Source organism: Buteo buteo, chromosome 13 (genome assembly GCF_964188355.1).
Source record: "Buteo buteo chromosome 13, bButBut1.hap1.1, whole genome shotgun sequence".
NCBI classification, from domain to species: Eukaryota; Metazoa; Chordata; class Aves; order Accipitriformes; family Accipitridae; genus Buteo; species Buteo buteo.
This window is the reverse complement of record NC_134183.1, coordinates 16945170-16971177: the sequence shown is the minus strand read 5'-3', so window position 1 is coordinate 16971177 and position 26008 is coordinate 16945170. Positions and strand designations below refer to the sequence as shown.

Sequence of the window (26008 nt, the reverse complement as noted above, 5' to 3'; positions counted from 1 at the left end):
GAGTTAAACTGTATCTGTACAGAGCAGCTCTGACACTTCTTGTGCTGTTTTTAATGCCAAGTTAGATAAAACTACTTGTGGACAATAGAGTGGAACATATTTCATATATCCCAATGACTTGTCGTTCCTTTTCTTTTCCAGAAAGGCAGCTGAAAGTACAGGTTGCAGGAGTTGATTCTCTTAGGTGAAAATGTTTCTTGTCTTTTAACATCCTGATTCAGTATGTTAGTATGGTCTCACAACTATGAGCTTGGACAAGATTTGAGCACAAATATCTCAAGAGATTGCACTTTGGTTGCGAACTTTGATATAGATTATACAGCTGTGGAGGCAGCAGCAGGTGTGGTTTTATGTACATGCAGAAAACATAATTGTTCTGTAATTCATTTAGCTGTAGTCTACCTATATCTAAAGTAGCCCTAAATCAGCATTTTTTAAAAGTCTGGTCATAAGATAAAGATTTGGCAACTTTATTTAAAGATTGATGAGTTTGGTGCAAATATACATACAGAAATAAGATTTTTTTTTTTTTAAGATAGCTTCCCAAAGCCATAGCCAGAAGATCACTCATCAAAGTCTAAAAATGCTCTAGTGAACGTGCATAGTGTTCCTGTAAGCTTTTCATACCAAGACTGTATGCTTATTGCAAGGTTGTCTATTCAGGGTAACGGGAATACAGGGGAGTCTGATGCATGTGCGTAAGGGGAGGCCAGGGCTCGCATTTCAGCAGCCCTGCTTATGCAGCTGCTATGCTCCTCTTCCCTTCCCGGGCATCCATTCTGGTCTCGCCACGGCCTCTCCCTCTGATAGCACAGCACTTTGTGGGTCCACGTGGTAAACTGGATACGGGAACTCATCTGGCTACAACAACTCGCCCTCAAAATGGTGGTGTCGGTCGTTTGTCTTCATTCCTGTCATTTCCTTAATCTGGTTTGTCACTTAGTCATACAAACATCTGCTGGCACAACGGGAGGTGCTGTACGGATGGGAACTAGTGGCAAGCACAGGAAATGACATGACCATTGCAAGCTTGCTGTTGAACTGTTGGCTAAATATTTATCTGTGACGAGAAATACCTTTTAACCTTGTAGTCATTCATAAAAGTATCGAGGAAAAAGCTGAGCCAAGTTACTCTAACTATTATGTCAAATTATTCCTGGATTTTAGGCAAATAATACCTACTTTCAGTGACAAATTAAAAAACCTATTGAGCATTAGAAATAGGATATTAAGGGTTTAACTTAAAATTATAAGCTTCCAGAAGGCTGTTTTTAAGAACTTTTTTCCTTCATTTGCCCACTTTGCCTCATCCCTTCCTAAAAAAACCCAAAAAACCTCAACAAACTGGAATGAGGAGGGAAAAAAAAGTTTGTGAGGATACTTAGTAGATGTTTTAAATTCACTTATTTCAAATTCTGATTACTTTTTTATATCAGATCTTTTTTGTTGTGTAAAATAGCAAAGGTGAGTTCCAAAATGCAATGCGGTGTTGATGCCTTTAATGATGTAGTGAAACCATGAGTTCTCAAAGAGGGTAAGTTTTGTATTTAAAATTCTGTATTGGGAATTGGAGAGAAAAAAAAATATTAGATATAAATGTGTTCCTGTCTTGGATGTCTGGTGATTTTTTTTCTCCTCTCCTGCTTACCTCCATTCTAATCTTGTTTTACTCAGTTACAGTTTCTGGCTGATGAATAGTAGCACACTGTATGCATCTGTATCATGGTACATGCTTTTTTTCACCTCTTGTGTACTAAAACCCTGCCTTAGGAATTACTGTAACTCTTACACTGGAAATAACAGCCTTTCAGTCTTTTCTTAGAAAAGAAAAAAAAGAATGGAGTGAGATTTTCAGCTGCGTTTACGTTTTTAGGTTTGTGTAAAGATGGACAGAATCACAGATGTCTGATTTTCAGAAAAAGTTGAAAATCTGTGAATGGAAAATAGTATCTGTAGAAGTAATTAGAGACTGTTACTTGTGTTAATTACAGGAAGCATGTTCTTACCTGTATTTGTTTTATTTTTTGTTTGATAAAAATAGAGGAGAAATGAAAGAATGAGAATGTATACATCACGTGACATTACAGAAACATGCTTTGGTTGCACAGGAGCTATTATAATAAGAGACTTAGAATAAAAGCCTCCGAGGTATTATGTTACTAAATACAATACTTACGGATATTGTCATATTAACACAAACTAAATTCATAATACTGCCTTCAAAGCTTGTCCAACCTGAGAGTGGGCCAAAGCTCCCCCCTTTGAAATTAAAACAGATGCTTTTATATTGATCAACTTTTCTATTTAAAGCTAGAGGAAGTAAAACACAAAAAAATGCACCCAAAAGTCAGTCAGACAGGAATACCATCACTGACCCCAAACTTGCAAATATAATCATCACTGGAGAGCTCTGTAACAGTATATGACAAAGTAAATGCACTGAGTTACTTGTCACAGGTCAGTCTTGCATAACTGTGCTTACATCAGTAATCAGTTTGATTCCTGCAATAACTTCTTACTAAGTGTTTTCTGGGACGAAAAAAAAAAAGCGTTCTTAAGCAAAATAAAGGCAATTTGACTGAAAAGTGCCATTAGGCATGTGATGGGGGAAAATACAAATAGTCACTTGAAACTGATAGTAGAAAGTTAAAAATTCAGTTGAACAAGTGGAGCCTGCCAACACAGTAATTAAACCATTGAGCTGCTGGCTTTGTATTAGTTGAACTTTTCAAGTCATCTACCAGCACTGACCAACCACAAGGAAATAAAAGCAGTCTGCAGTGTTGGATTTGGGTAGCAGTTCTATTTACAGTCATGTTCTAAAATTAATATTCTTATGGGGAGAAGTGTTTTGCAAAAATATTTTGAATTAGAAAAGTTAATGGTGAAGTGTGAAAGTTGACTGATTTCAATTTTAAGTTTGTGCCCTTGGGAGAAAGGGAAATACGTATACTTTAGCTGCAGTCTACTTCCAACTCTACTTCTACTTGCAGTTTGTAGTTTTGTTTATATCTTAGGATCCTGTTAGAAGATGGCTAGATTTTTTTCACCATATTTAGGTTTTATGGTTGCTATATTAGCATTTTGTATTTTCAGTAGTAAACTACAAAGCTTTTGTACTCAGCAAGTTTCAGGTTCCATAAACAGCTTATGATAAGACCAAAAGGTCCCATAGCTGATGCTATGGTATATGCTATGCTATGTAGTTGATGCATGTTAGTTTTTTTCTCTAGTGCGATAGTCCATCCTCAAAAAAATCTTTAAATGTATTTTTATAATATTATTTATTATTGTGTGTATATATATTACATGTATATAAATGCTTCTGTTCATGTTAGCTTCTATGACTTCTGCTGAAAAATTTTTTTTCCTCTGTTTTTTTTTTTTTTCCTGAGCAACGGGTTCGTTTTTCCTTGACCCATCTTTGTATCTTACTCAGTTTTTTAATAACAAGCGATGAAGAACTGCATGTTGCTAACTGAAGCAACTGTAAAAATTACAAGTGAATTGTTTCACATTCTTATTTTGTTCAGTTTTGTCATGATCCAAACAGGCAGTTCCTGTTGGCAATGGGGCCGCCTCACAAAATGCTGTCTAATAAATGTCATTCAAGAACATGGGTAAGAAACTTCAAATACTAGTCACGAGGGGGTGTGTTTATTTGCTAATTTGAATATAGTCTGTTGCGTCATTCCTTTTCTGAGAATGAAATGTAAATAGAAGAGTATTATCTCAAATTAACCACAGACTAATTCAATTAGCAAAATAAATTGAGGCAGAGTAGGAGATGAGCTTTGAAGAACTTGAGTCCTCAGAGGAGAGATTTATTCCTCTGACTGGCATCTGTCAGTAATCACTGTCTCTGAGCATCAGTGGTTTTCTGATCATGGACTTGTTGGTTGGCTGTTCTCTAACACACCTCATGTAGTGGTCCTTCTGACTGTTGAGACTCCTCTTCATTTTTCTGCTCCTAATCTTGATACTTCAGTGACTGTGTGTTGGTATTCTGAATATCCACAGAAGGGAACCATTTTCTTCATGTGTTGTTCTGTTTTTCCCTGAGGGACTGACCTTTAGAATGGTTATTATGCATGACCCAGGTGAAAATTTAGAAGTGACATCTTTCTGCCTCAACATTATTTTGTATTTGTAGTAGATGTAAATTTGGTTCACCTTTTTTTTTTTTAATTGTTCCCAGTGTCAAAAGGATTTTGGTATTGCTATTTGGATGACTCCTTTTTTTTAAAAAAAAAAAAAAAAAAAGGTAATCTCAGAGCAGTCTGTGCTGGCCTTTATGTATTGCTACACATGTTAAGATGACCCTGAATCTTGAAAAGACTGTCTCTCCTGTCAGAAATGTTTGTTGGTCTCCCCCCATTTTGGAGGCTGCTTGAACACCTCATGGTTTGCACAGGATTCAAACATAATCAGTCCAGCAGAGCATTTGTTTGCATTTTTTTCTAAATTATTTTAAAGTGCTTTTTGTTGTTGTTCAGATCATTTATGTAGTCTTTTACTTTTATTCTCATCATCCAGTTTGGGAGAAAATAATCAGTTAATTCCACCACATCCAGATTTCTGTAGATCTCTCTTCTTTCTCTGGCTGCTCACAGAGAAATTAGTTTAAAAGAAGAAACTGTTCAAGTGTTCCCCTCCTCAAAATTGTGACTTTCTCCCTTCTATCAAATCTTTAAATGCTTTGATTTCTGGCTTGAAGATTAAGTGTAAACTTCAGTAAGTTTCATAGAAAAAGCAATTAAATATGACAACCATTCTGAATATTGTGAGATTTATTAGGAAAATCTGTTGGGCCAGAACCAAGGCTTATGTACTTCAGTATCTTGTTTCTGTATTCAGGAAAAAGAGATTTGCAAGCAGCTCCATTTTAGGTCAGTGTTACGAATGCAATTGCGGGCAAGACCAGTTCTTGCTAGATTTTGTATAAACAGAGAAAAAAGGTGGTCCTTGTTTTGTAGGACTTTTAATAGGGATGGAAAATCTACTATTTTAAGTTGTTCAGGCTTTCACTACACAATTTAAAATAATAATGCTAAATACTTTATATGGATATGAAAATACTGCCGCTATCATCATATTCCTGATAGGATCTTTCTTGGTGTGCTTTGAATTCAGCCTTTTTTCTATCTTATAGGAGTCTTACAATATCTGTTTATGGAACATGAGGTTGTTCTCACTGTGCTTTTGCCTTGTTATATTATTTTGGTAACATTTGTCTCTACTGAAAAAAGTTGCAATTTCTTAACCTTTGCATAATAGTGTTTTCATACCTTATCTCAGTAACTCTTCTCTGAACTTCTCTTAGTTCTGTAGTTATCCTTTTGGACAGAGTAAGAAGTATTTCAGAGAAGACAGACATAAAGAAAAATAGGTGTCTCTTTTTGGCTTTCTGTTGGCTGAGAATGGCATTGATTTTAAAAACAAACAAACAAACAAAACCCCAAACCAAAACCAAACTGATTTTGATAAAAGCTTCATTTCTGTCCTCCTGAAATGACAAATCTAAATTAAAATGCTCTGTCATGAAAAGAATATTTTAAAGTAAGTTTTTTCTCATTGATGCTTATTAGTTTACACTTGGTATTGGTTTTAATTTGCCTTTGGTTATCTGTTTCATTTAGCTTATTCACATTTCTAGAATTCCTGTCTCGTTTTCATTAATGTAAATAATTTGTCATTTACTCATTTGCCTACCCTATCTTATACTCTCTGCTCCCACTCGCTTGCTTTTTTCTGCCAACCCAACTACCACTTCTAATACTGTTTTTGTAGAACTTGAATCTGCCATGTATAGTGGTACCACTGCAGTTGCCTCCTCCAGATGCCTGAAACATCTCTTCCAGATAAGCTGGACCTTGGCAGCTTAATGTGCTGCTTTTTTTTTTTTTTCCCCCAAGGTTTAGTTCATTTATGATACGGTATCATAAAGGTATGTGATATGGGAGTGCTAGAAGGAGACTGAAAAAGAGTTCAGCCCCAAATTAAGGAAGAGTAACAGTTCTTGTATCGTGGTGAATAGACTCGAGTGTTCTAGTGGGGCTGTTCCTCTAAAAGAGAAGTGCCAGCCTTTGATAAGTTTTTGTGGAAGGTTACATCATTTTATTCAAATATGTACAGCTGTGTACGCATAGAAAATATTCAGTACAATCTGAGCTCTCAAAGAATTAAAAAGCCCTGAAGATGCTTTCCACAGTGATGCTGCAGGACTGACCTACTCTGTCAGCAAAAATGCAAAAGCTGTCAATTTGGTCTCAGGTATGTTTTAACAGGTACTTCTAAGTGTTTACTTAAAACAGAGTTGTTACACATCTCTTGATCAAGCAAAGAGCTAGGATGAACATACAATGGCAAAAAATGGCAAATTAACTTGACGAAAAATCTTACAGTAGAATTGTGCTTAAGTGGGTCATAACTAATAGTAGTAACTAATGATCAACATTAAATACAGTTAGTGTTGCAGCTGCTAAGGTTCAGTTTCTCTGATTATGCTTCAAGACTTCATAGTGGTAGAACTCTGTTGTTTAGAAGTAGGTAACGAAACTTTAAAAATGGTTTTGAATCATCAGGTCCAATTTTCTCTGAGGTGTTACAATTTTAACCGTAAAATAGAAACGTGAAGATTAATTAGCTATTTATTTGGCGAAGTGCATATGTCACGCAAGGCTGGATTGCAAACTACTGGGGGTTTCGCGTTTCCAGTTAACAGGGAGTAATGCTGCTGCGGCTTTTAAAAATCCTTCTGTGGTGTCAGGAGTTAAGAGCTGCTTTATGATTCATTATCCTCTGAGGGTGGATGGGATGCTTTCAATTTAAGGTGTGCATTTGGCTTTTTGTCGCTGTTGCTTGACACGAACCGAGGCGTTAGGGCTGTAGGCTTTATCTTCTCCGTTATTAACCGAGCTACTCCCTTCTGGTTTGGGGCGGGTGTGACTCGACTCCCAGAACCGCTTGAGGGTGAAGGTGTCGCCTCACAAAACTGCTTTTACAACCCAAGAAAACATGCTTTAACCTCAGCCGTCAACAGGAGCGCGGGCAGCGTGCAGTAGCTGTGCAATAATCCTGAGAGAACGCCCCGCTAAACCGCCTTCCTCAGCTTCGCCCGGATCCGCGTTTCCTCACCGGAGACACTGGGGCCGCGCTCCCGGCACCGCCCACGGCCTGGCAGTGTTTACAAACACGCGTCACCGGCGAGCGGAGCTCTGCTCCGCCCGCATCCCCGGGCGGCGCGGCCGGCGGCGCACACCCCCCCCCCCCGGCCTCCGCTCCGGGCCGCGCTACGCTCCCTCCGCCAGGAGGGCGCCGCCGCCATGAGCCGTTGGGGGCGCGGGGCACGCTGGGTAGAAGGGCGGGAAGCGCGCGGCGGCGGCGGCGGGCTGAGGGGAGCGCGGGTTTCCTGTCAGGCGCGGCGGCCGTCAGCCGCCCCGCTCCTCCGGTGAAGCCCGCGGACCCAGCGAGCGGCTGGGTGGCTTTGACTTGCACAGCACTGATGTCCCTTCTCCGCGAGGGCAGCAGTCGGGTAACAAGGGACTGGTCGAGGTTTACAGAGCTGTTTTCGCCCTCCTCCCCATCCCTGCTCCAAAAAAAAAAGCGTGTTCGTCTGGATGCCTTGGGCGTTTTAAAAGAGTATTACGCTTTCCAGTCTTTATTACTTAAAGAGATCTGAAAGACATCCGTAAAGGAAAAAAAGCCTGTAAAAATGACTTTTGAGGTATAGCTCTTTATTTTCTCCTATTAATTTTAAAGTAACTTCAGGAACTGTCTGGGTATGTAGCTAGGGAGCTTCACACCATCCCGATCATTCGCTATTTTTAATATTTTGCAGTAATTACATGATGCTTTTATAACACCTTCACCTTGACCAAAATGCGTTTGTGAGAAAATGACTAAATTGCAGCACGAGTGCTACCTACTAACTTCTACACACATCGTTAAATTTAAGCATGTAAAGAGCTTCCGTATGGTTATTGGGATTACTTAAAAATGTGATTGTATATGGCAGCGGTTTTGAGGCTGTGTGTCAGAGGAAGTTGTTACTGCTTACAAGGTGCTTCTCAGTAAATACAAAAAAAATGTGTGCTTGTCAGGTACGGGGATATCAATATGCGAAATCGTAATTCGGTTGTGCAGGTTTTGGTATTTGAAGTGCTTATCTTGTTAAATCGCATGTGAATGCTACTGAGAAGCGGTTTTGCAGATTACCTTTGTAGGGTTTTGTTTAACAAAAATCAAATCTTGCTGGAAGCTTGTGACACTTCATATAATAAAAAGATTATGGATAGCTCCTAATGGCTTTTGAAAGCTGTTTAATGCTGGTTGTGTCAAAGCAAGCCATTAGGGTCACTTAATCTACTTATTTATCACGTTCCTCTAGCAGTATTCCATGCTTTTGGATGTGTGAAAATATGCATCCTGAGAAGGCTGCTTCACCACTTCATAGCCCTCAGTACAGAGCATATATATCTAATACGAAAACCAAAGGAAAAACTCGATTATGTGACAGTTTATTAGCCCCAAGCACAAGCAGACCATAAATGAACAGGATTGTGTTGCTATAGCATGAGCTTCAAGAGAAAGAATGCATCTAAAAATATGTAGTCGTTTAAGGGAAGTTTGGTCAAATAAAATAGTATTAATGGATTAGACCTTACATAGGACTTATAAATTTCTGTTAAACTTAGGTCAGATTGTTTTAAGGTTAGGTGATGCAGATAAGGTCTGCTGATTCTTAATTTCTGTGATGCAATCAAGTGCTGTTGCATAATTCAATGTGGACTGGGTAACATTGGGCTACTTGGCTTGAAGGGCCAGAAGCAGAGCAGTGCAATGAGCACTTTGAGACCTTGTTTAGTGTCAGTGGCAATTGCAGCAAGTTGGTGCCTCGGATTAAATTTTGGTCAGCAACTTGCAGCCCTAGTTCTGTCCTGAAGAGTTAAGGTGGACGCAAAGCAGGCAGAGAAGAAGAATGTCTTTTGCTTGCACTCAACTGGCAGGGAAAAAAATGTGTGGAATAGTAAGTATCTGCTGTGCAGCTCCAACATCAGGACCAGGTTATGTTCAAGGAGTGGATTTCTGGGGAACCCAGACACCCAGAACAGCACTGGAGAATTATGTGTAAGCATGAGTTGTTCCACCACATCTTAGCTGCTGTTTCCTGCTTTATAGAACAGAGAACAGAACTGCAAGTGGGCAGGTTGGAATGACCTGTAACTGTGCAGTTTTGTATGCTCTCAAAGAAAGTGACTAAATCTGCACCAATTTAGAAAAACATGGGCAGAAAGATCTGAGCTGTCCTCTTAAAATGAATATAGCTTCTGACAATGGAATTTGTTGTTTGCTCTACAGTGTTGGTAATACCAGCAGAAAGTCTGTTTACTTTTGTGTTCAGTCACTTTTTATAGAGTAGCATACTGATGACTGGACGTTTGAAAAGTAATGTCAGTGTATATTACAAAACTCCGTTTAGCCTCCTATGTCAATAGCTGAGTTCTCTATGCTGTTCCATTATGAAAAGAACAGGAAGGAATATAAGCTTTGTGAACTTCATACTGCATGTTATTAATAAATGAATACAAATTAACAAAGTTGTGATTCACATAATGCCTTTAACTTTTGCAAACTGAGCAATCCTAAGAGTGGTGGAAAGTGCTGCTGGCCTGATGGGAATTCACCTGGCTGCTCTCCCAATCAGCCTGTTTTCTCTCCCTCTGTGGGTGTGGGGGTGTGTTAGGAGATGGAAAGCCATTGGTAATTTTCAGCCGGCATACCCCTCAGGATCCCTAACCAATTGTTAGCAAAGCAGGCACAACATTTCAATAGTTGCAGCAGAGCCAAAGGATAAAAAAAAAGCTGAGAATCAGGGAGTCATAACTGGCTCTCTGATGCTCCACATTTTCTATGCCAAACATATGTTGGTATAGAAGAAAGTCTGATTCTAAATACCAAAGTGTGGGCAAGATTTAACTGAAGTTTTCTGTAAAAGAAACCAAAGCTCTAAACTGTTGCTATATTTTACTGCATCTAGATGTGCATATGTGATCATATAAGTGGATTTAACCAGTATGGAATTGTGTTGTAGCTGCTTATAACAAGTGCTGATACAATCCCAAGGGTAAGAATAAGGTTTGCTGTAACTTTGCAGGTAGCAGGCACTGTGTTCTATTCCTAAGCATACAGAAGATATTTTTACCCTTAAAGATCTGTTGACTCAAATGTGCAAAACCAGAAGTTTGAATTTCAAATTTACTACTAGATGTTTGTTAGCAAGTTGATTTATTTTGTCCGGAGCATAAAAACGTCTTTAAGGATTATTTTCAATTCCTGCAGAACATGTGTGTACCACTGAAGAAAGTATTTAAATGTCTTCTGAATTAATAACAGTGAACTTCAGTACTGTAAAAAAGCCCAAATAAACAACAAAAACCCCCTTCTAAGCAAAAAGTGCTTGAAAATACAGTAAGGCTAGCTGGGCTGCTGCAATGAAGTGTTTGCAGTGTTTATATTCGTGTATAGACATAAATATGTTTTAGCACTCTTTTCACGGTTTATAGACAAAAGTTTTCTTAATTTACTTCTCAATTCTGACAGATTGCCTGGTCCTTGTAACTGTTAAGAGATGAGCACGTAAATATTTCTAGATTTTGGTCTGGTAAAACATTCCCATTGCAGATGCTACCTTTGACAATCCAAGTACAATTAATGTCATCTTTGCGGTAGCCTGTAATATTTTAAAGTCAAAACCACGGATGTGGGTGCTTGATCCGTTTTTCCCATGCTATTACCTGTGACATTTCCTCTCCCATGTAGTGTCACCCTCGGGGAGGAGTGACAGGCAGCTACAGCAGTGGGCTCTCCAGCTCTGTTTTGTCTGGTCAGATTGCTTGCTTACATTTTTGTGCCCTAGTTCCTATGAGAAAACTAGGACTAAGCCGAGGGAGGTGTGAGCACAAATACACGGACTGACTTACCTGAAACTTTTAAATTTAAAGCACTGCACTTGTTTCACGTGGGTGTTAAAAAACTCCAAGACTGGGCGTTGCCTGTCGTTTTAACCTACCCCTTTAAAGGCCATCAGATGTCTACGACGCATGTTATCAAACCTTCCCCCTCCTCCCCTGTGGTCTTTTGGGGCTAAACTTGAGGAGTTACAAACTACTCTCCAGCTGCCAGCCCGCCCCTCTAGCAATGTTTGGGTACTTATTTTATTCTTGACTATTGCCCCCCCCCCCCCCCCCTTAGTGCTGTTTCCGAAAGCATTGCTAGCGGAGGGCACGCGTGGTGCACTATCTGCCGGGTGAAAAACACGTAGGTGGGCTGCGGGCGGTGCCGGCGGCCTCGCTCAGGGGCCCAGCGCGGGGGCTGCCCCCCGGCCCGGCGGGGCCGCGAGGAGCGGGCGGCGGCGGCCCGGCCTCTTGCAGGTGCTAGAGCCCCGGGGCCCCGCCGCCGCCGCCCCAGCCCCGGCGAGGGAAGGGGCGACAGGCAGGAAGATGGCAGGCAGGCCAGCCCCGCCGGCCTGAGCGAGCACGCTCCGCGCCGCCCTGCCCTGCCCTGCCTTGCCTCCCCTCCCGGCCGGCCGGGGAGGGGCTGCCCCGCCGCTCCCTCGGGCCGCCAGCGCCGCGGCAGGGGCCGGGGCTCGGCGCAGCCCCTCTGCCGGCGCCGCTGCCTCCGCCTCGGGGGAGAACGGCCGCTCCGCTCCCCGGCGCGGGTCTGCTCCGTGTTTTCCGGGCCTTCCCCGTGTTCTCGGGCCCCGACACTCGAACGTGCTGCGCGGCGCTGGCCTCGGCGCCGCTCGCCATTGGCCGCGCCGCCATAGCCCCATGGGCGTGCGGGCCGCGCATTGGCCCGGCGCCGCCGTCCATCAGGCAGCGGCGGACTGCGTCAGGTTCGGTTGAGCGGCGTCCCCTTCCCTGCCTGTGTCTGGCGGCGGCTGCGGCTGCGGGGCCGGTGCGGGCGGAGGGGCGCAGCGGAGGGCGGCCCGCTCCCTCGCTCGCTAAGATGGCGGCGGCGGCGGCGGCGGCGGCCGTGGCGCGGCTGGAGGGCCGGGAGTTCGAGTACCTCATGAAGAAGCGCTCGGTGACCATCGGCCGCAACTCGTCGCAGGGCTCGGTGGACGTGAGCATGGGCCACTCCAGCTTCATCTCCCGGCGCCACCTGGAGATCTTCACCGCTGCTCCCCCGCCGCCGCCACCGGCCGGCGCGGACGGGCCGCCGCCTCCGCCTCAGGGGGACCCGGCAGCTGCCACCGGCGGCGGCGGAGGGGACTTCTACCTGCGCTGCCTCGGCAAGAACGGCGTCTTCGTGGACGGCGTGTTCCAGAGGCGGGGGGCACCGCCGCTGCAGCTGCCCCGAGTGTGAGTACAGCGGGGGGCCGGGCCTGCCGTCCTCCCCCGTCACACCGGGGCCCGCCGGGCCGGGCCCGGGCCCGGGCCCGGGCCCACCCGGCGGCGCCTCGCCGCGCCGGGCTGCCCCGTGCTCCGCGGGAGGACTGGCTGCCGCGGCGGGGGTGGTGCCGCTGCTCGTCCGCGCCGGTCGTCCCCGTCGCCGTTTGGCTGGCACATGGTGCGTGACAGGCGGGGAGCCGACCCCGTCCTGGCGACACACGCGAGCGGTGCCCTAGGCCTCCTTCCCCGGCAGCCCTTCTGTCCGCCGCCCGGCACCACCCGGGCACCGGCGCCCTCCGCCTGCTGCCCTCGGATGTGTCCCGCCGGCACGTCCACCTCCCACTCCGGTCCCTCCGGCAGCCGGTGGTACACAGGTGGGAAGCGTGAGACCCCGGCAACGCCGAGGCCGGCGGTTGACAAATGGTCACCCTTCTCCTGTGCCGTGTCTTGCACGTAGCAGTATCTGTTGTGAGTTTGGGAACAAATCCGTCTGCAGCAGTGCTTGGAGGTATTGTAATTAACAAATAGAATTGGATACATCCTTGAGTATTGTTTACGTGCTTCAAAGGAAACCAGTCAAGCTGTTATCCACATATCTGGGATTTCTGAATTTAAGATCAGTGCTGAGTAAATCTTGTAACACCCTCAGTGCTTCTGCAGAATGTAGGGGGATTGTTTTCCGCGTGTGATTTTGTGGTAGTTTCTGCCTCTTTGCCTAATTGTAACGTTTATTTTTATGGGTAAACTGAATCATCCACGTGAAATAGCTCTGCCAGTCTTAGTGTTTTAAAATGAGTTTCCTTACATGACAACAAACATATTAAGAGTTTTTAAATGGTAACACATTCCTTTACCATTACCAAACATTAACTGTCTGCAAAATAATTTTCTAGGGGAGTATGTGAGGCCTACCTACTATGCTTAAGGATACCTTGAACTGTAAATAAGTAACCTATGCTTTGAGGAGTTGCATGTAGGAAAAGTGAAAGTGTTTTGGTTTAGTGTATTTTAGCTGTCTTGACTAAGAAATACCTAAAAGGGTAGGAGTGTTTCACCTTTATAAAACACATGCTATTAGCGACACAGTCTTGATGCCATACAAGTTTTTAAACTATGCTTAGGACATTGATGGTGTATATTTTCAGCTTTGACATCTTAGTTTCCCAACCTGGTTCCTCTGTGAAAATCAAAATTGTCTTACCTTTCTGCTTTCTAGGAAATGCTCATTCTGAAAGGGTTTAACAGTGCCAGTATGCGTAGAGTTGTATAATCATGAATACAGTTGGAGGACTTGTTTGACCTTTAACTGTAACTTCTATATTTGCTTTCTTCTTTTTAATATTAACAATAATTTGGCATGTGGCTAATCTGTATTTTAATCTAATGCATTTATGAAATATATATAAAGTAATTTTTTTCTTTGTAAACAGAGTTTAGTATAATACACTAATTGCAAGCAAGTCATTGTGTGTTATGTATGTTGATTGCAAACAGACTAGAATTAGTTCGAGTAATTTAGTCAGTAGCATTCTGTTAAACGCTTAAGACTTCAGGAAGGGAAAAAAAAAAGTACTGCTTCTTCATGCTGTCCATGTAATTATTGACTTGTAATCTATTTTAGTTCTTTCTATCAGCGTCACTTTTTAAGTGGAAAGAAGATTGTGAAGCATTTTTTGTGTGTCACTTTTTTGTTGAACAATGATGAAAACTTCTGTGCAGTTAAAATTTCTTCACGAGTGTATGTGGGTGGTGTTACAGAAACTAGCACTTGCTTGAAACTGTGTTCAGTGATTACACTGTTTCTTAGACTGCATACTAGTAGCCTTCAGTTTCAAGATCTGTAAGCTGGTTGAAGTAGTTATCTCCTGGTTACAAAATGTAGGTGTGATCTGCCATCAAGTCTTGTAAATAAAAGGTGGTGTACCTTCAGTCCTGGCTCAAAACAATGGAGTGGTGTGGACACTGGGTGAACTAAGATTTCTTCAGTCAACAGGCATAGGGGTGAGTTTTATCTTGAAGGGCAGTCAGAATCTACAGGGTCATAGTTAGATTGGTGATTAAGATCAAATACTGCTTTATTGCTTTTAAAAAAAATGCTTATAAAAGGAAAGTCTTATTGGAGTTGTGTAGGGAAATAGTAGTGTCATTATTTGCAAAGCTTTTTTTTTTTTGTTTTTCTTTAAACATAGGAGTCTTCAGGCAAATTCAAAGCAGATGTTATCTGCTTATAGCAAGTCATTACTGTTGATTACTGATGACTAATATTGTTTGTAGCCATGTTCTTGAGTTTCATTGTAGATTTAACTGGTCACACTGAAGATGATCTCCTGGATTTTAAGACTCAAACTTAGTTCAATATAATGTAAACATTAACAGTTGAAACATGATTGGAAAGAAAGTAGTTTTGGTGCGAGTTCAAGATTGATGATTGCTAACCTCCAGGTCAAGTAATCACCAGATCTATTTTTGTTATTGTTTAATACTACTGTGTTGCCAGTAATATGCTTTGCCTATGACTACACAATCATTTCAAATTTTAATGGCAGGTGAAGTTTAACAAAATCAGGGTGGCCTGTTCTTTCTGTTTGTTTTTAAGTGATCTTGGAAACCAAGAATGGAGGGCCCATCTCTGTTTTGTCTGATTAATAGTGACTTACACATGACTCCCAAGTACAATGTGCTACAAACTTGAAATGTCTTATTTAATTGTCACTAGTAATTGTATGTAGTTCCAGTGTCCTTGGCCTTTTTCTAATTTTTATTTCAGCACAGTGTTTAAATATAATTGCATTAGTAATGTTACTGAACTTCCTGTTTTGGGAAGGGAAAAACAGAAATACAACTTTGTAGTCTCCTGCAAAACACACATTTTTAACATCTGGGGAAATTAAATTATTAATGTTAGAGTATACTTTTACCTGTAATAAAGGATCTTTCTTTTTACAGATACAAATGCCATGAAACACAGAATTACTGTGCATTAAAATGACTGTTCTGGTTGCTATTTTTAATGCTTCCCTAGAAGTCTCGCTCACAATTCAAATGTTTGAATTATCGAGCAGGAGGTAATAGCAGTGGGAAGTGTGTTTTTGTTTTTCTGATTCTTGACAGACTCACATACGTACTTGTGTATATACAAACTAGCTGTCATCTTGTTAGAGGAATAAAATGGGGGCTGGGAGGGAATAGCAATTTTTTTTGTTCATGTCCAGCAAGTAGCTCTCCTGTCAATGTCATAACACAGAGAGGCATGGGATGAAAGAGGTTTGAGAGTCTCCTGGTAAATACATGCAAATCAAAGCAGTTTAGTTAGTCTTTTACAACTACCTTTAAGATGCTTGGACTATCCCTCTCCCATTCATAAAGTTCATAGTTTTTAAATTGGTTTCATTTGATGCTTGTCAAATTTCCCCAGACTTAAGTGAAAGTATTGTTAGGCTGTATTGCTAGGTAAATGATAAAATTAATATTTGACTTTTGAGGTACTTGGTTTGAAAAATACCTTTTGTGCTGGACACAGCAGCAGTTGTTGACAGAGCTCTTGTATACAGCTTTTAGAGACGCAGGATTCCAGACAGATGTAACAGATACAGCTGGAAAAAGCAGACTGACTTCTCACTACAAGTTAGCTCTGAAGAAGTTTTTTTGTTTCATTTTTTATTTTAGGCTTTCTTGGATGTGCTTTGTGTATTAGCATTTGCATTCACGAAGATCCTGACGTCTTGGGCTTGACTATTCCGAGACAATGTCTTGTTCGTTTTGATAGAACCATATATTTTGTATTTTAGTAATTAGTTTTGGTTTTGTGGAAGTAGATTTGTGAATCAGAAACAAGGTACCGCTAACATAAGAACAGCATTTCTAAGTCAGAGCAAAGATGCATCTAGTCCGTTACCTGCCTCCAGGAGTAGTCAGTAGCAGATGCCTAGGGAGGAGCATAAAAATGCATAAAGGCAAATGGTTGCGTTTCCCTTGTTTTCTCTTTTGGATCCCAAATTAAGAGTTGATTTCTTTTTAAGTTAAAAATATCTACTGTTTGCATTTTTTTCTCTCATTTAAAAAATAGTGTTGTTTTTTTTTTTTCTTTTGAATCCCTGTAAACCTCTTGTATTCAGAACATCCTTGGGCAGTGAGTTCCGCAGTGTAATTGGAGCCCATGTTGGAAGAAATACCTCTTTTTGCTGAGTTTTTTGAACTTGCATCAAACAAAATTACTAGGTGTCAACTTAAGTTAGCTCTTCTATAATAAGAGACAGTAAATAATTCTCCCATTCTGTCATTCATTTTGTAGACTTCTTTACTAAGTATGGGAGCTCTTACAGTAAAGCACGTCAAGTACGTTCTTAGTTTAACATCTACTAACTAATCCCAAGTCAAGCCTATATGGCTGCAAACTAAGAATTTATTTGTTTGTGTTCTCGTGCTTTTCCTCCTAGTATATAGAGGGCTGAATCAATGTTTTTAGTTTGGTCTTGTGGTTTGGCTCTACAAAGTGGGGTTATTACTACATTTTAAGTAGTAGAAGCTTTTCTGCCAATCAAAGCCAGTAGATCCTGAACAAGGATCAAGTATGTCTATTTGCTAAGTAAATTCTTTGGAAAAGTTTATTCTGTTCAGCGTTAACCTGAGGAGGAAATGGCACAACAGATTGTGGAGAACCTCTAATCTATCAGTGCACTTTTTTCCTATCATTGCAGTTACTTAAATGACATGCAAAGTTGTGATTGCTGTATGAGTTACAGCTGTGGCTGCACGCATGCTCAGTGAAAATTTCTCACTGGAAAGAACTGAGGTTTGTCTTAGCAGTTGGGGTGAACGATTCATAAGATCTCCTTAGGTAGCGTTACTTGCTAGCTTAGGAAGAATGTTCTTTGCTTGGTTTTGGCTTATGGCTTATGTTTTAAAAATTTTATTTATGAACATAAGTGCTAGATACTTTTAAGAAATCAAACAAAACACTTTTTTCAAAGGAGTATATTTGTAAGTACAGATTAATACCTTGGGCCAGATTGGCACCAGCTTTTTCCCTTTCTTCACAACACTTTTGATAGATACAGTTGCTCATAAGGAAGACAGCTGGCTGAAACGTTTTTGAGACCTTGTGATTGATTTGTCTTCAGAGGAGTATTTTGGAGTTCCATATTAGTTCTGTTAAAACTGTGAATTACTTACAAATTATCTCTAAACATAAAACGAAGAAACGTTGGACTTGGCTGTGACTTATGAATCAGACTCCAGAAAGTTTTATTTACTTTCTTTAGCAGATGCTGTGTCCCATGCCATGATGACTAATAAGGTTAACTGGGCTATGTTTATAGGTGGTTTTTTGGCTACTTTAAAGTAGAATTTGCGAATGTCAAGCTCAATAGCAGTAGTGTTCTCACATAAGCAGATCTGATTGAAAAGGAACGTGGGAGGAAGAAGGTAGAGCGCATACTATTTGAAATGAAAATAGATGAGCATGAAGTTTCTGTAGTCATAATTTGTGTTGCAGTTGTTTCTGTCATCTCGTTTTTTTCATATTTCCCTCTCAGTTGCACACACCTTATGAGTGAATTGTTTTTTGTTACTGAAACAGCGTTGCAAATTGTCATACACCAATCAGGTAATTGAGGTAAAGCTTAAACAGTTTTATATTTGGATTAATTTACACTTGCCTTGCTTTTTCTATTGGTATGATTGATATTTGTATGAAACTTCCTTGCCCAATTCTACAATTTTACTGATCTTACAAATGTTTTTACATCTGTAGTTAGCTATAGAAGTACATTCTTTGTATAGTTATAAGAAATAATATAAACTAGGAAATCATCTTAAAAACTGATGGCTTCTTTATTATCTTCTTAAGTTCCCATTCTATGACAGAAGCAAGATTAGTGTTGGTTTGGTTTAAAGGTGTAAAGTCAGTATTAAAACTGTCTCTTTCAAGAATCTGTAGTTGAAAGAAAGTTTTGAGATTCTTACCTTCAGCTATAATAATAATAAGGTAAAGAGATAGGTAAATTAAATCATTCTTTGCTTTGCATTGATTAAATCAAAATACAATACTGATCTTTGGTTTTGAAATGCATTATGTTTGAGTAGAAAGAGACAACTTTTATCAGATAAGTGTAAGTTAAATTAATAAAGAAAATAAGTTAATCTCTCACCCTTGCTTTTAAAAATAAATGTGTAGGATTAATTTGTTTGTAATTAGGAAATGACATTGTCTTGTAAATATTAGTCCTTCATGAAGGTAGATGTGTTTTAGAGAATAATTCTGCTGCTGTTGGTTTTGGTCTGTTTTTCAGTTGTTTTGTGTTTGTTTGTGTGTGTTGGTTTTTTGGGGTTTTTTTTTTTGAGCATGTGTAATTCTCATGCACAAAGCAAAAGATTTTTTCACAGTCACGCCTAAGCTATTCAAAATAAGATGATTGTGCATCTTATTTACTGTATTTTTCAGTAAATACAGCAGTGCTTTCAAGACCCCTCAAGTCCTATTAACTTACATAAAATTATGTAAAACACTGGGAAAAAATACAGTTTCAAAGAAAATTACAAATTTGTCACGTGGTAGTGTGAGGCCATCTCTTTTGCAGCCTATAAGGAGTTTCCACAACAGTCTTGTGTTTACTAAGAAGCTGATGTCTTTCATGGAACTTCATACTGAAATATTAGGAAGGTGGTGGTTTTATCTACTGTCTTGCTTGTTTTCATGATAAAAAGTTGATGTGTAGTGACATTTGTTTCCTGCGACTTCCTGCCTTTAAGGAGTTTTGTGACCTAGATAAAGCAGTCAGAGGGGAGGAACCATATTTATTCTGCAGCTATTCCACATTGGATGGCATAGAAAATAAACATTACATTCTTCACTGATTTTATCAGTACTGTTTTGTCACTGAAGGGTGCTGAGGCTTTAGCAAGTTACTTGAAGAGCTAGTGCAAATCTTTGTCATTTTGTAATACATCGTTTTTTATAGGGCTAAAGAAGGTCTATACATGATTGGAGTCTTTGTTTCTTTGTATTTGTTTGCATGATTCTGCTGCAGCTACTGCATGTGCTTCTGTGCTGTTCTGTCCCTCTCATTAGTACTGCTAATCATAAACTTTTACAAGCATCATCTTCATGTATGCTGTAAAGTTGAGTATTTGTGGGAGTAAAATTTTCAATATTCAGAATTTCAGAATGGCTTAATGAATATTTATATGAACACATCACCTTTCTGTTTGTCCATGTGCACTGAATAAAATGAAAAACATGAGCAGATTGACAAACAGTTATGTCCGTGCTAAACTAAACATAGCTGTTGACTTCAGCAAGACAAGTGGATAAAGACACATATGGAATTGAGCATTTGTAGAATCAGAGCTGTAAAGCAAAAAAGCCAGACACATGTCATTATCATAGCTTTATGAAACGTAACAAAATTAGTAGAAAGTTGACTGGAATTAATTTTAATTTTGTGTTAATTTAAGGTTTTACATTAAGAATTATGGAAGGGACCTCCAGCCAAACTCTTGCTGAAAGCAGAAATGACTTCAACATCAGATTGGGCTGCTGAGTACCTTGTCCATTTGAATTCTGAGTATCTCCAGGAGTGGAGATAACTATAAAACACTTCATGTAACTACAACCCCATACTGAAAAAAATATCTGCATTTTCAATAGCAGAATTTTGGGAACACACAGGCTGGTTAGCATAATGTGCAGCTTAGCGCTAATCATGAAAAAATACTCGATCACTACTTGATACTGTTGTTGGTGACCTGAAGTAAATGCAATTGCTGATAAATATTTACAGATGATATCAAAGTTGGTAAATATTGTCCTTGCAAATAATGAGGACAAAAAATTGACTTGGTCAATTGATCTAAAAAAAAAAAAAAAGGCATCTCAAAAGGTATGCAGGCCAGATCTACAGGGTAGGAAACGGTTCTGAAAAATAGTCATATTTTTGACTTGTAGTGCATTTGAAAGTCATGACTGTAGAGAAATCATTAGATGCCTGTCCTGAGATGATGTGTCAAAGCAGAGTGATATGATGATTGTGTGGAAATAGGGGAGCTGTATCAGGGAGTACTAAGAGGTGCTGGAACTTCATGTGATTCTGGAATCAAACTTTGTGTTAAAGAATCTTGCAAAACTGCAAGGATTTAAGGGGATGATTGCTAAAAGGAATTGAAGGCTGGAGGAAATCCCAAATAGCGAGGGACTTAAGGACTTCAGTATGTTTGGCTGATCAAAAAGGAGTGCAAGATGGCTGGGTTGGTGTATATACACTTTCATGGGGATGAATTAGAGTACTGAAAGGCTTGCTAATGGATCACGCACAGGTATAAAAACCCAGAGGCTGTAAACTGAACTCTCAAGATTTGAAGTAAGCGCATATTTTTAGCAGTGTTGGAACAGCTTACAAAGAAGAATGGTGGTATCTCTATTTCACCATTTTCTGCTGATCAAAAATAGTTACCTTCTTGGAAAAGATGCTTTAAACAAAAAAGTAAGCCTTGCTGTAGTGAGACCTGGTGATCAGGTGCAGTATAGGTATGGTTGAATGAGATTTCATGGCTTGGGGCTAGAAGAGGTACAAGTAGGTGAAGCTTCTTAGCTGTTCAGCCTTTACTTCCTCTGGAAGTCCTTTTTTAATAATCTCCCATTGGGTTATAGCAAGAGACTTTTTTATTATGTGTTTTAAGGAGGAGTCGGTACTTGGCTTGGTTTATAATTAAAATTGCTTCTAAAGCATCAAACTTGTAGTTGGGCATTTATTTATTTACACTTGCCAGCAGTGTTCTTGCATGCAAATGATTTTGATGCTGTTGTTCATTATCATCTTAGTCTTCGTACTGGAGCACGCCGTAACGTTTCAAAGATAATTTTTGTGTAATATAAAGTGATTCTTCAAAAATTCTTGTTCTTCAAATAAATCTTAGATATAGCTCATGAGGTATAAGCCTCTTAGGTCTTGTGTTGATAAAAAGTCAGGTTAGCATGTAATAGAAAAAGCGTTTACACCTCGTACTGAAATTATTCAGGTTTAAATCACTTAAAGAAATGAAGATGAATGTGTAGTTTTGGTTCAGAGATTATATGGATGAACTAATGTGTTGATCGAAGTTGCTTTTAAATTCTGATTTTCACTGACGTTGTAGTATGGGAGCAGATAATTTACTTACCCTTCTCCTTCTTTTTTCCTTTTTTTCTTCCTTTTTTTCTGTCACAGCTGGGAAAAAAATAGTTTTAACTTCCATTGAAGCATCAATTTCCTCAAAAGAGTATACCTGAAATGTTAGTGTCCTTAGCACAGCATACGTTACATTGTTTTACTACATGTAAGGTAAAAGTCTGATTTATTTATGAAGATACGAACACATAATTTTCTGGGTTTTTTTGTTTGTTTGTTTTGATGTGTTGGGTTTGTTTGTTTGTTTGTTTGTTTTTAAGACTGGAATACGTGAAAAATTTGATTTATCACCTTGTATTGTCCTGTGGACATACTTGGGGTGTTCTAGGCAGAACATAATTTAAGCAGACAAGGCAGGCTTGTTGGTTACAGTATCAGTGCAGTAAACACATGAGGAACGTAGTTGGAAAGTATAAATGATGGAAGCAGACTCTTAAAGAAAAGAATTTCCCTCCTTAGGTGATACTGCTATATTCTGGCCTTTCTAGATAGGTGAAGAAGGCCTGTGTAGCAATGAGGGGAGACAGAGACTTAAATACAATTAAAAAGAGTAAGGCTTAGACAAGAGAAGGGTGAATGTACTTGTGCAAAATTCTGTGTGGGGATAAGTTTAAATTTGAACCAGAACAAGCTGATTATTTAAGCAAGCAAAAAACTGTAAGAGTAATTGTAAAGAGGGTGATTTTAGCATCATGCCACGTACAGATTAGAAAAATGGAAGAGGAGAATTCAGTTACTACATGGGAAAGATGAGGACATAGGCCAATGTGTTTTGCTTTAGGATATGGAGAGGATATTAGTGGGGTTTGTAGTTGTTATGTGAGGAGAAATGAAAGGGTTTTCTGGGAGGCGTGAAAAAAGATTGGAAAAAGTTGAAGATCATCTCAAGTTTAAGAGCTGAGACTGAGAAGTAATACAACTGTTATCCTTACAGAATGCAAGGAGGCTCTGACTTTGATATTTAATTTGGGAAATGTGATGCAGAAGAATCTGGGGCCTCACTTTTTAGAAGCATAGGCTGTGCTTTCATGAGCATCTGAGCTAATCTAGTGTTTCACTGCTGCTAAAATGGAGCATGGGAGGGGAAGGTCTTGTTTTCTGCAGTGTTCCCAACTGCAGGTTGTGCTGGCCTTGAAGTTCATCAGATGTTCCGTAAGCTGCTGATCTCTGCTTTTTTGCTATTTTTGGGTGGTTTTCTGTTGCATTGAAGTGGCTCACAGAGAGGTCTGGCAAGCAGTGGAGCTGGCATGAAGTATGCAGTGGGCCTGCACAGACTTTCAGCAGCAGTCAGCTTGCTGTGTTTTGTGGAATCATACATTAAGGAATTGCAGTTACAAGAGCCATTATGCTCTATGAAATAAAAATGGAAAGGAAAAGAAAGATCCAAAAGAGTAGAAGAGAAGACCAAAAAAAAATTTTGGTGTATTAAAAAAGCATTTGCAATGTAATATAAAAAAGTTTAAATCCTAAAAGTTCTTGAGACAGCATGCTTTTTGATAAAGGGGTATACTAAGTATTTGTTTTCAGTTAAAAAATAGTGAATCTAAGTAGATTGGATGCTGAGATGACTCAGTTGTGTCATACCTTTGGTTAATATGTGCTTCCTGGCCCTTTTTTTAAATCTCTGCATAAATGTGAATACATAGAGAAAACCACTAGAGAAAAAGGGCTACAAGTTCCTTGGCTGTGGATCATCTTGTAGCAGAGGACAGTATTAATGGTCTTTATTCCATATACTAAATCATCCCATCTCCTGCTTAAAGGTAGACTTTGCTCCATAGGTCATTAGTCCAGTTGGTGGTTTGGGTATATTGTAGACTAGGGAATTCACAAGCCCTAGGGAAAATTGAACATTAAGGATATAGTGGAGGTAGATGGCCCTTTTTAAAAATTTTGTATGTTGTTTTTGTTTGTAGTCATGTTGTCACACCCCCCACCCCCCCCCCCATGCCCTTTTATCTCGGAAAACAGACTTCTCTACCTGTAAGACAGGTGACTGACTAGAGTTTGTGCAGCATTCTATCATCTGCCTGAAAGAAGAAATTATTTTGAAGAAAATTGTAAAAACCTTTCTGTTTTTTACATGTCCTTTATTGCAGGGGCTGCGTATATCTGTAGTATTTTTTTAGGAAATGTGTAAAGCTCCTGAAGTTGACTATGCAGGTAGATCAGATGTGATTTGGATTTCCTATGTTGTCTTTTGAGAGCCTCTGCTTGATAGGATGCAGAAACATCTCCAAAAAAAAAAAAAAAGTTGTCACTTGAGAGAGAGCTTTTTCTTTCCCTTCTTTATGCAGGATAGCAAAACTAGACTGCCATTTAAGGCAAATGTGTTAGTAGTCAATAAATAAGTTTAGTTGATCCAGCCTTCCAAAACTGCTTAGGCAGCAGGCTTGAAAGTAGCTGTGCATTTGCTCCCTTTTCTGATTTAACTAACTTCTCACCGTCACTCTGCAATATCCCTCAGAGGGGATGAGGTGTGAAATGTTTAAGAAAAACAATCATTTGGAGGAGGAGCACATTGTAACAAAAAGTGTCCTTCATTTCCAGTGCAGTATTCAGTGGACTTGGATGCTGACTAAAGTTAGTAGGAGTGAATTACATAAACGATCATCAATCAAAATCCTGTTTATAACTTCCACAGATGTAAGCATTAAATAACGTATTGAGCAAAGATGTGTTAAAGGAAGCAAATTATTTCCTTTCCTTACACGTGTGAATATTCTAGGTGTGGCTGGGTTAGGTTCAGTTAAGATTTCTACTAGGCATTCTACCTGATCTGGCTTGCATGGTCATTGGTTGAGACACTTGTTTTGGGGTAACCGACTGAAGCACTTCGGTATGTATGTGTGGAGATCTGACCCAGGATATTCTTTCATAGGGTATAGGGGGTTGATGACTTTGGTCCTTTCTGCCCTTTCATCTTGCTGAACATATTTGCTTTTTAGTAGCATTAGGGGCTGCAAGCCAAACAATGAACTGTTACGCTGTTCAAATGACATGAAAACATTGCTTTGAAGAGCATGCAATCTATTCTTAAGTAAGTATATTAGAATTACTAGATTGGGTAATAAAATTCCCATAGAATGATGAAATTCATCCTCATGCAGTCCTACTTCCAACGATACTATCAAGAGTTAGAGTACAGCCTTTTTCCTGGCAGCACTTTTGTAGCTACATCACTGAGTTGAAGAGTAAATGCAGCAGTTTAAGGTGGTTACCCTGTGCTATGAATGCGAGTTCTGAAATGAATGCAGAACTGAATTCTGAGTTTAGGGTGGGCTCCACAGTTTGTGGTTGATTATAGTATTATTCATTCAGCTTTCTAAGTATTGATAATCGCTACAAACATTCTGGACCTGGAAACCACAGTGTGTATGTCAGTTGAAATGTTCGGATGACGGACTCATTTAGCAACACAGGAAAGAGATGCAATAGGTAAAAACCACAGTAGAACTTCAGTTTGTTTATCCTCTTGAATTGAAATTTAAGCCTTTGTTTTTAAAACCTTTTCCTGGTATTGGTCTGTCCATAAAGCTGAGAAATGCAACTAGTCTGTATTATCAGCAAATTCCAGAACCGTTTAACAGTGCTCAAATGCCTTGTGAACCCTGGCAAGACAAAATAACCTTCTGGTACAAAACTCTATGTATCATTTCTTGCCTGTTTCATTACTTAGTTCTTGACTAGCTGCATCCCTTCTCTTTTTTCTTTCCTCCTGAAGGACTGACGACTGGCCTCTGAGGAGTGCTGTTGTTTGAGCACAATCACATAGTGACTGCAGAAGTTCTTGTGAGCTGATTGAACTGTACAAGTTCTTCTGAGTGGTTAAGTGGAGGAATGGGGAGAGATGGAGGTAACAGAGAGCAGCAAGGCGACAACAAAACAGGCTTTTCTGGAAGTGCTTAATTTTTACTTGTCTTCTTTGCTTGAATATCCAATTCTACGAATGTCCAGGCATTCTGTAACAAAACTTTCTTCATTATAACTGACATTCTACCAGAATTCTGTTAGAACTTTTAAAAATTTTAATTTTCTGAGCTGTTTTCTGTTTTGAAGCTTTTTCTGTGGGCTAAGGTGCTGTTTTCTAATACAGTATTTTTTTTCCTTAACTGCATTGTAGGATATAGGGAATATTACCTGTTTCAGATCGAAAACTTTACCACTAATTAAATTTTGAAGAAACTTGTCCGAAGATGAAATGGGAAGCCTCATTCACAGTTGGGAGAAGAATTCAGATTCTTCCACCTGTCTCTGTTTTAAAGATGCAAGTTAAATTCTGAAAGCAATTTGTGATCAAGATTTTAAATTTCCTTCATGAATTTTGGCCTGTTGTGAATAGTTTTTACTTTCTACTGCAGTACAGGCAGCCAGAGCAATCATCTGCAAGCGCTCCCTAGTACACAAATGTTTACTTTTCTGTCAGTAGTGAAATAACCCTGCTTGTTT

General features: G+C 39.9%; 1 protein-coding gene across 1 annotated transcript in view; it reads left to right on the top strand.

Annotated features, from left to right (window-relative positions):
• The first annotated feature begins 11911 nt into the window (after positions 1-11911).
• Positions 11912-26008, top strand: part of FOXK2 (forkhead box K2) — a 48702-nt gene continuing 34605 nt past the window's right edge. Inside the window, exon 1 of the mRNA XM_075044888.1 lies at positions 11912-12365. Within this exon, the coding sequence (XP_074900989.1) occupies positions 12010-12365 (356 nt within the window). The 5' untranslated portion in view covers positions 11912-12009. The remainder of the gene's footprint in view (positions 12366-26008) is intronic.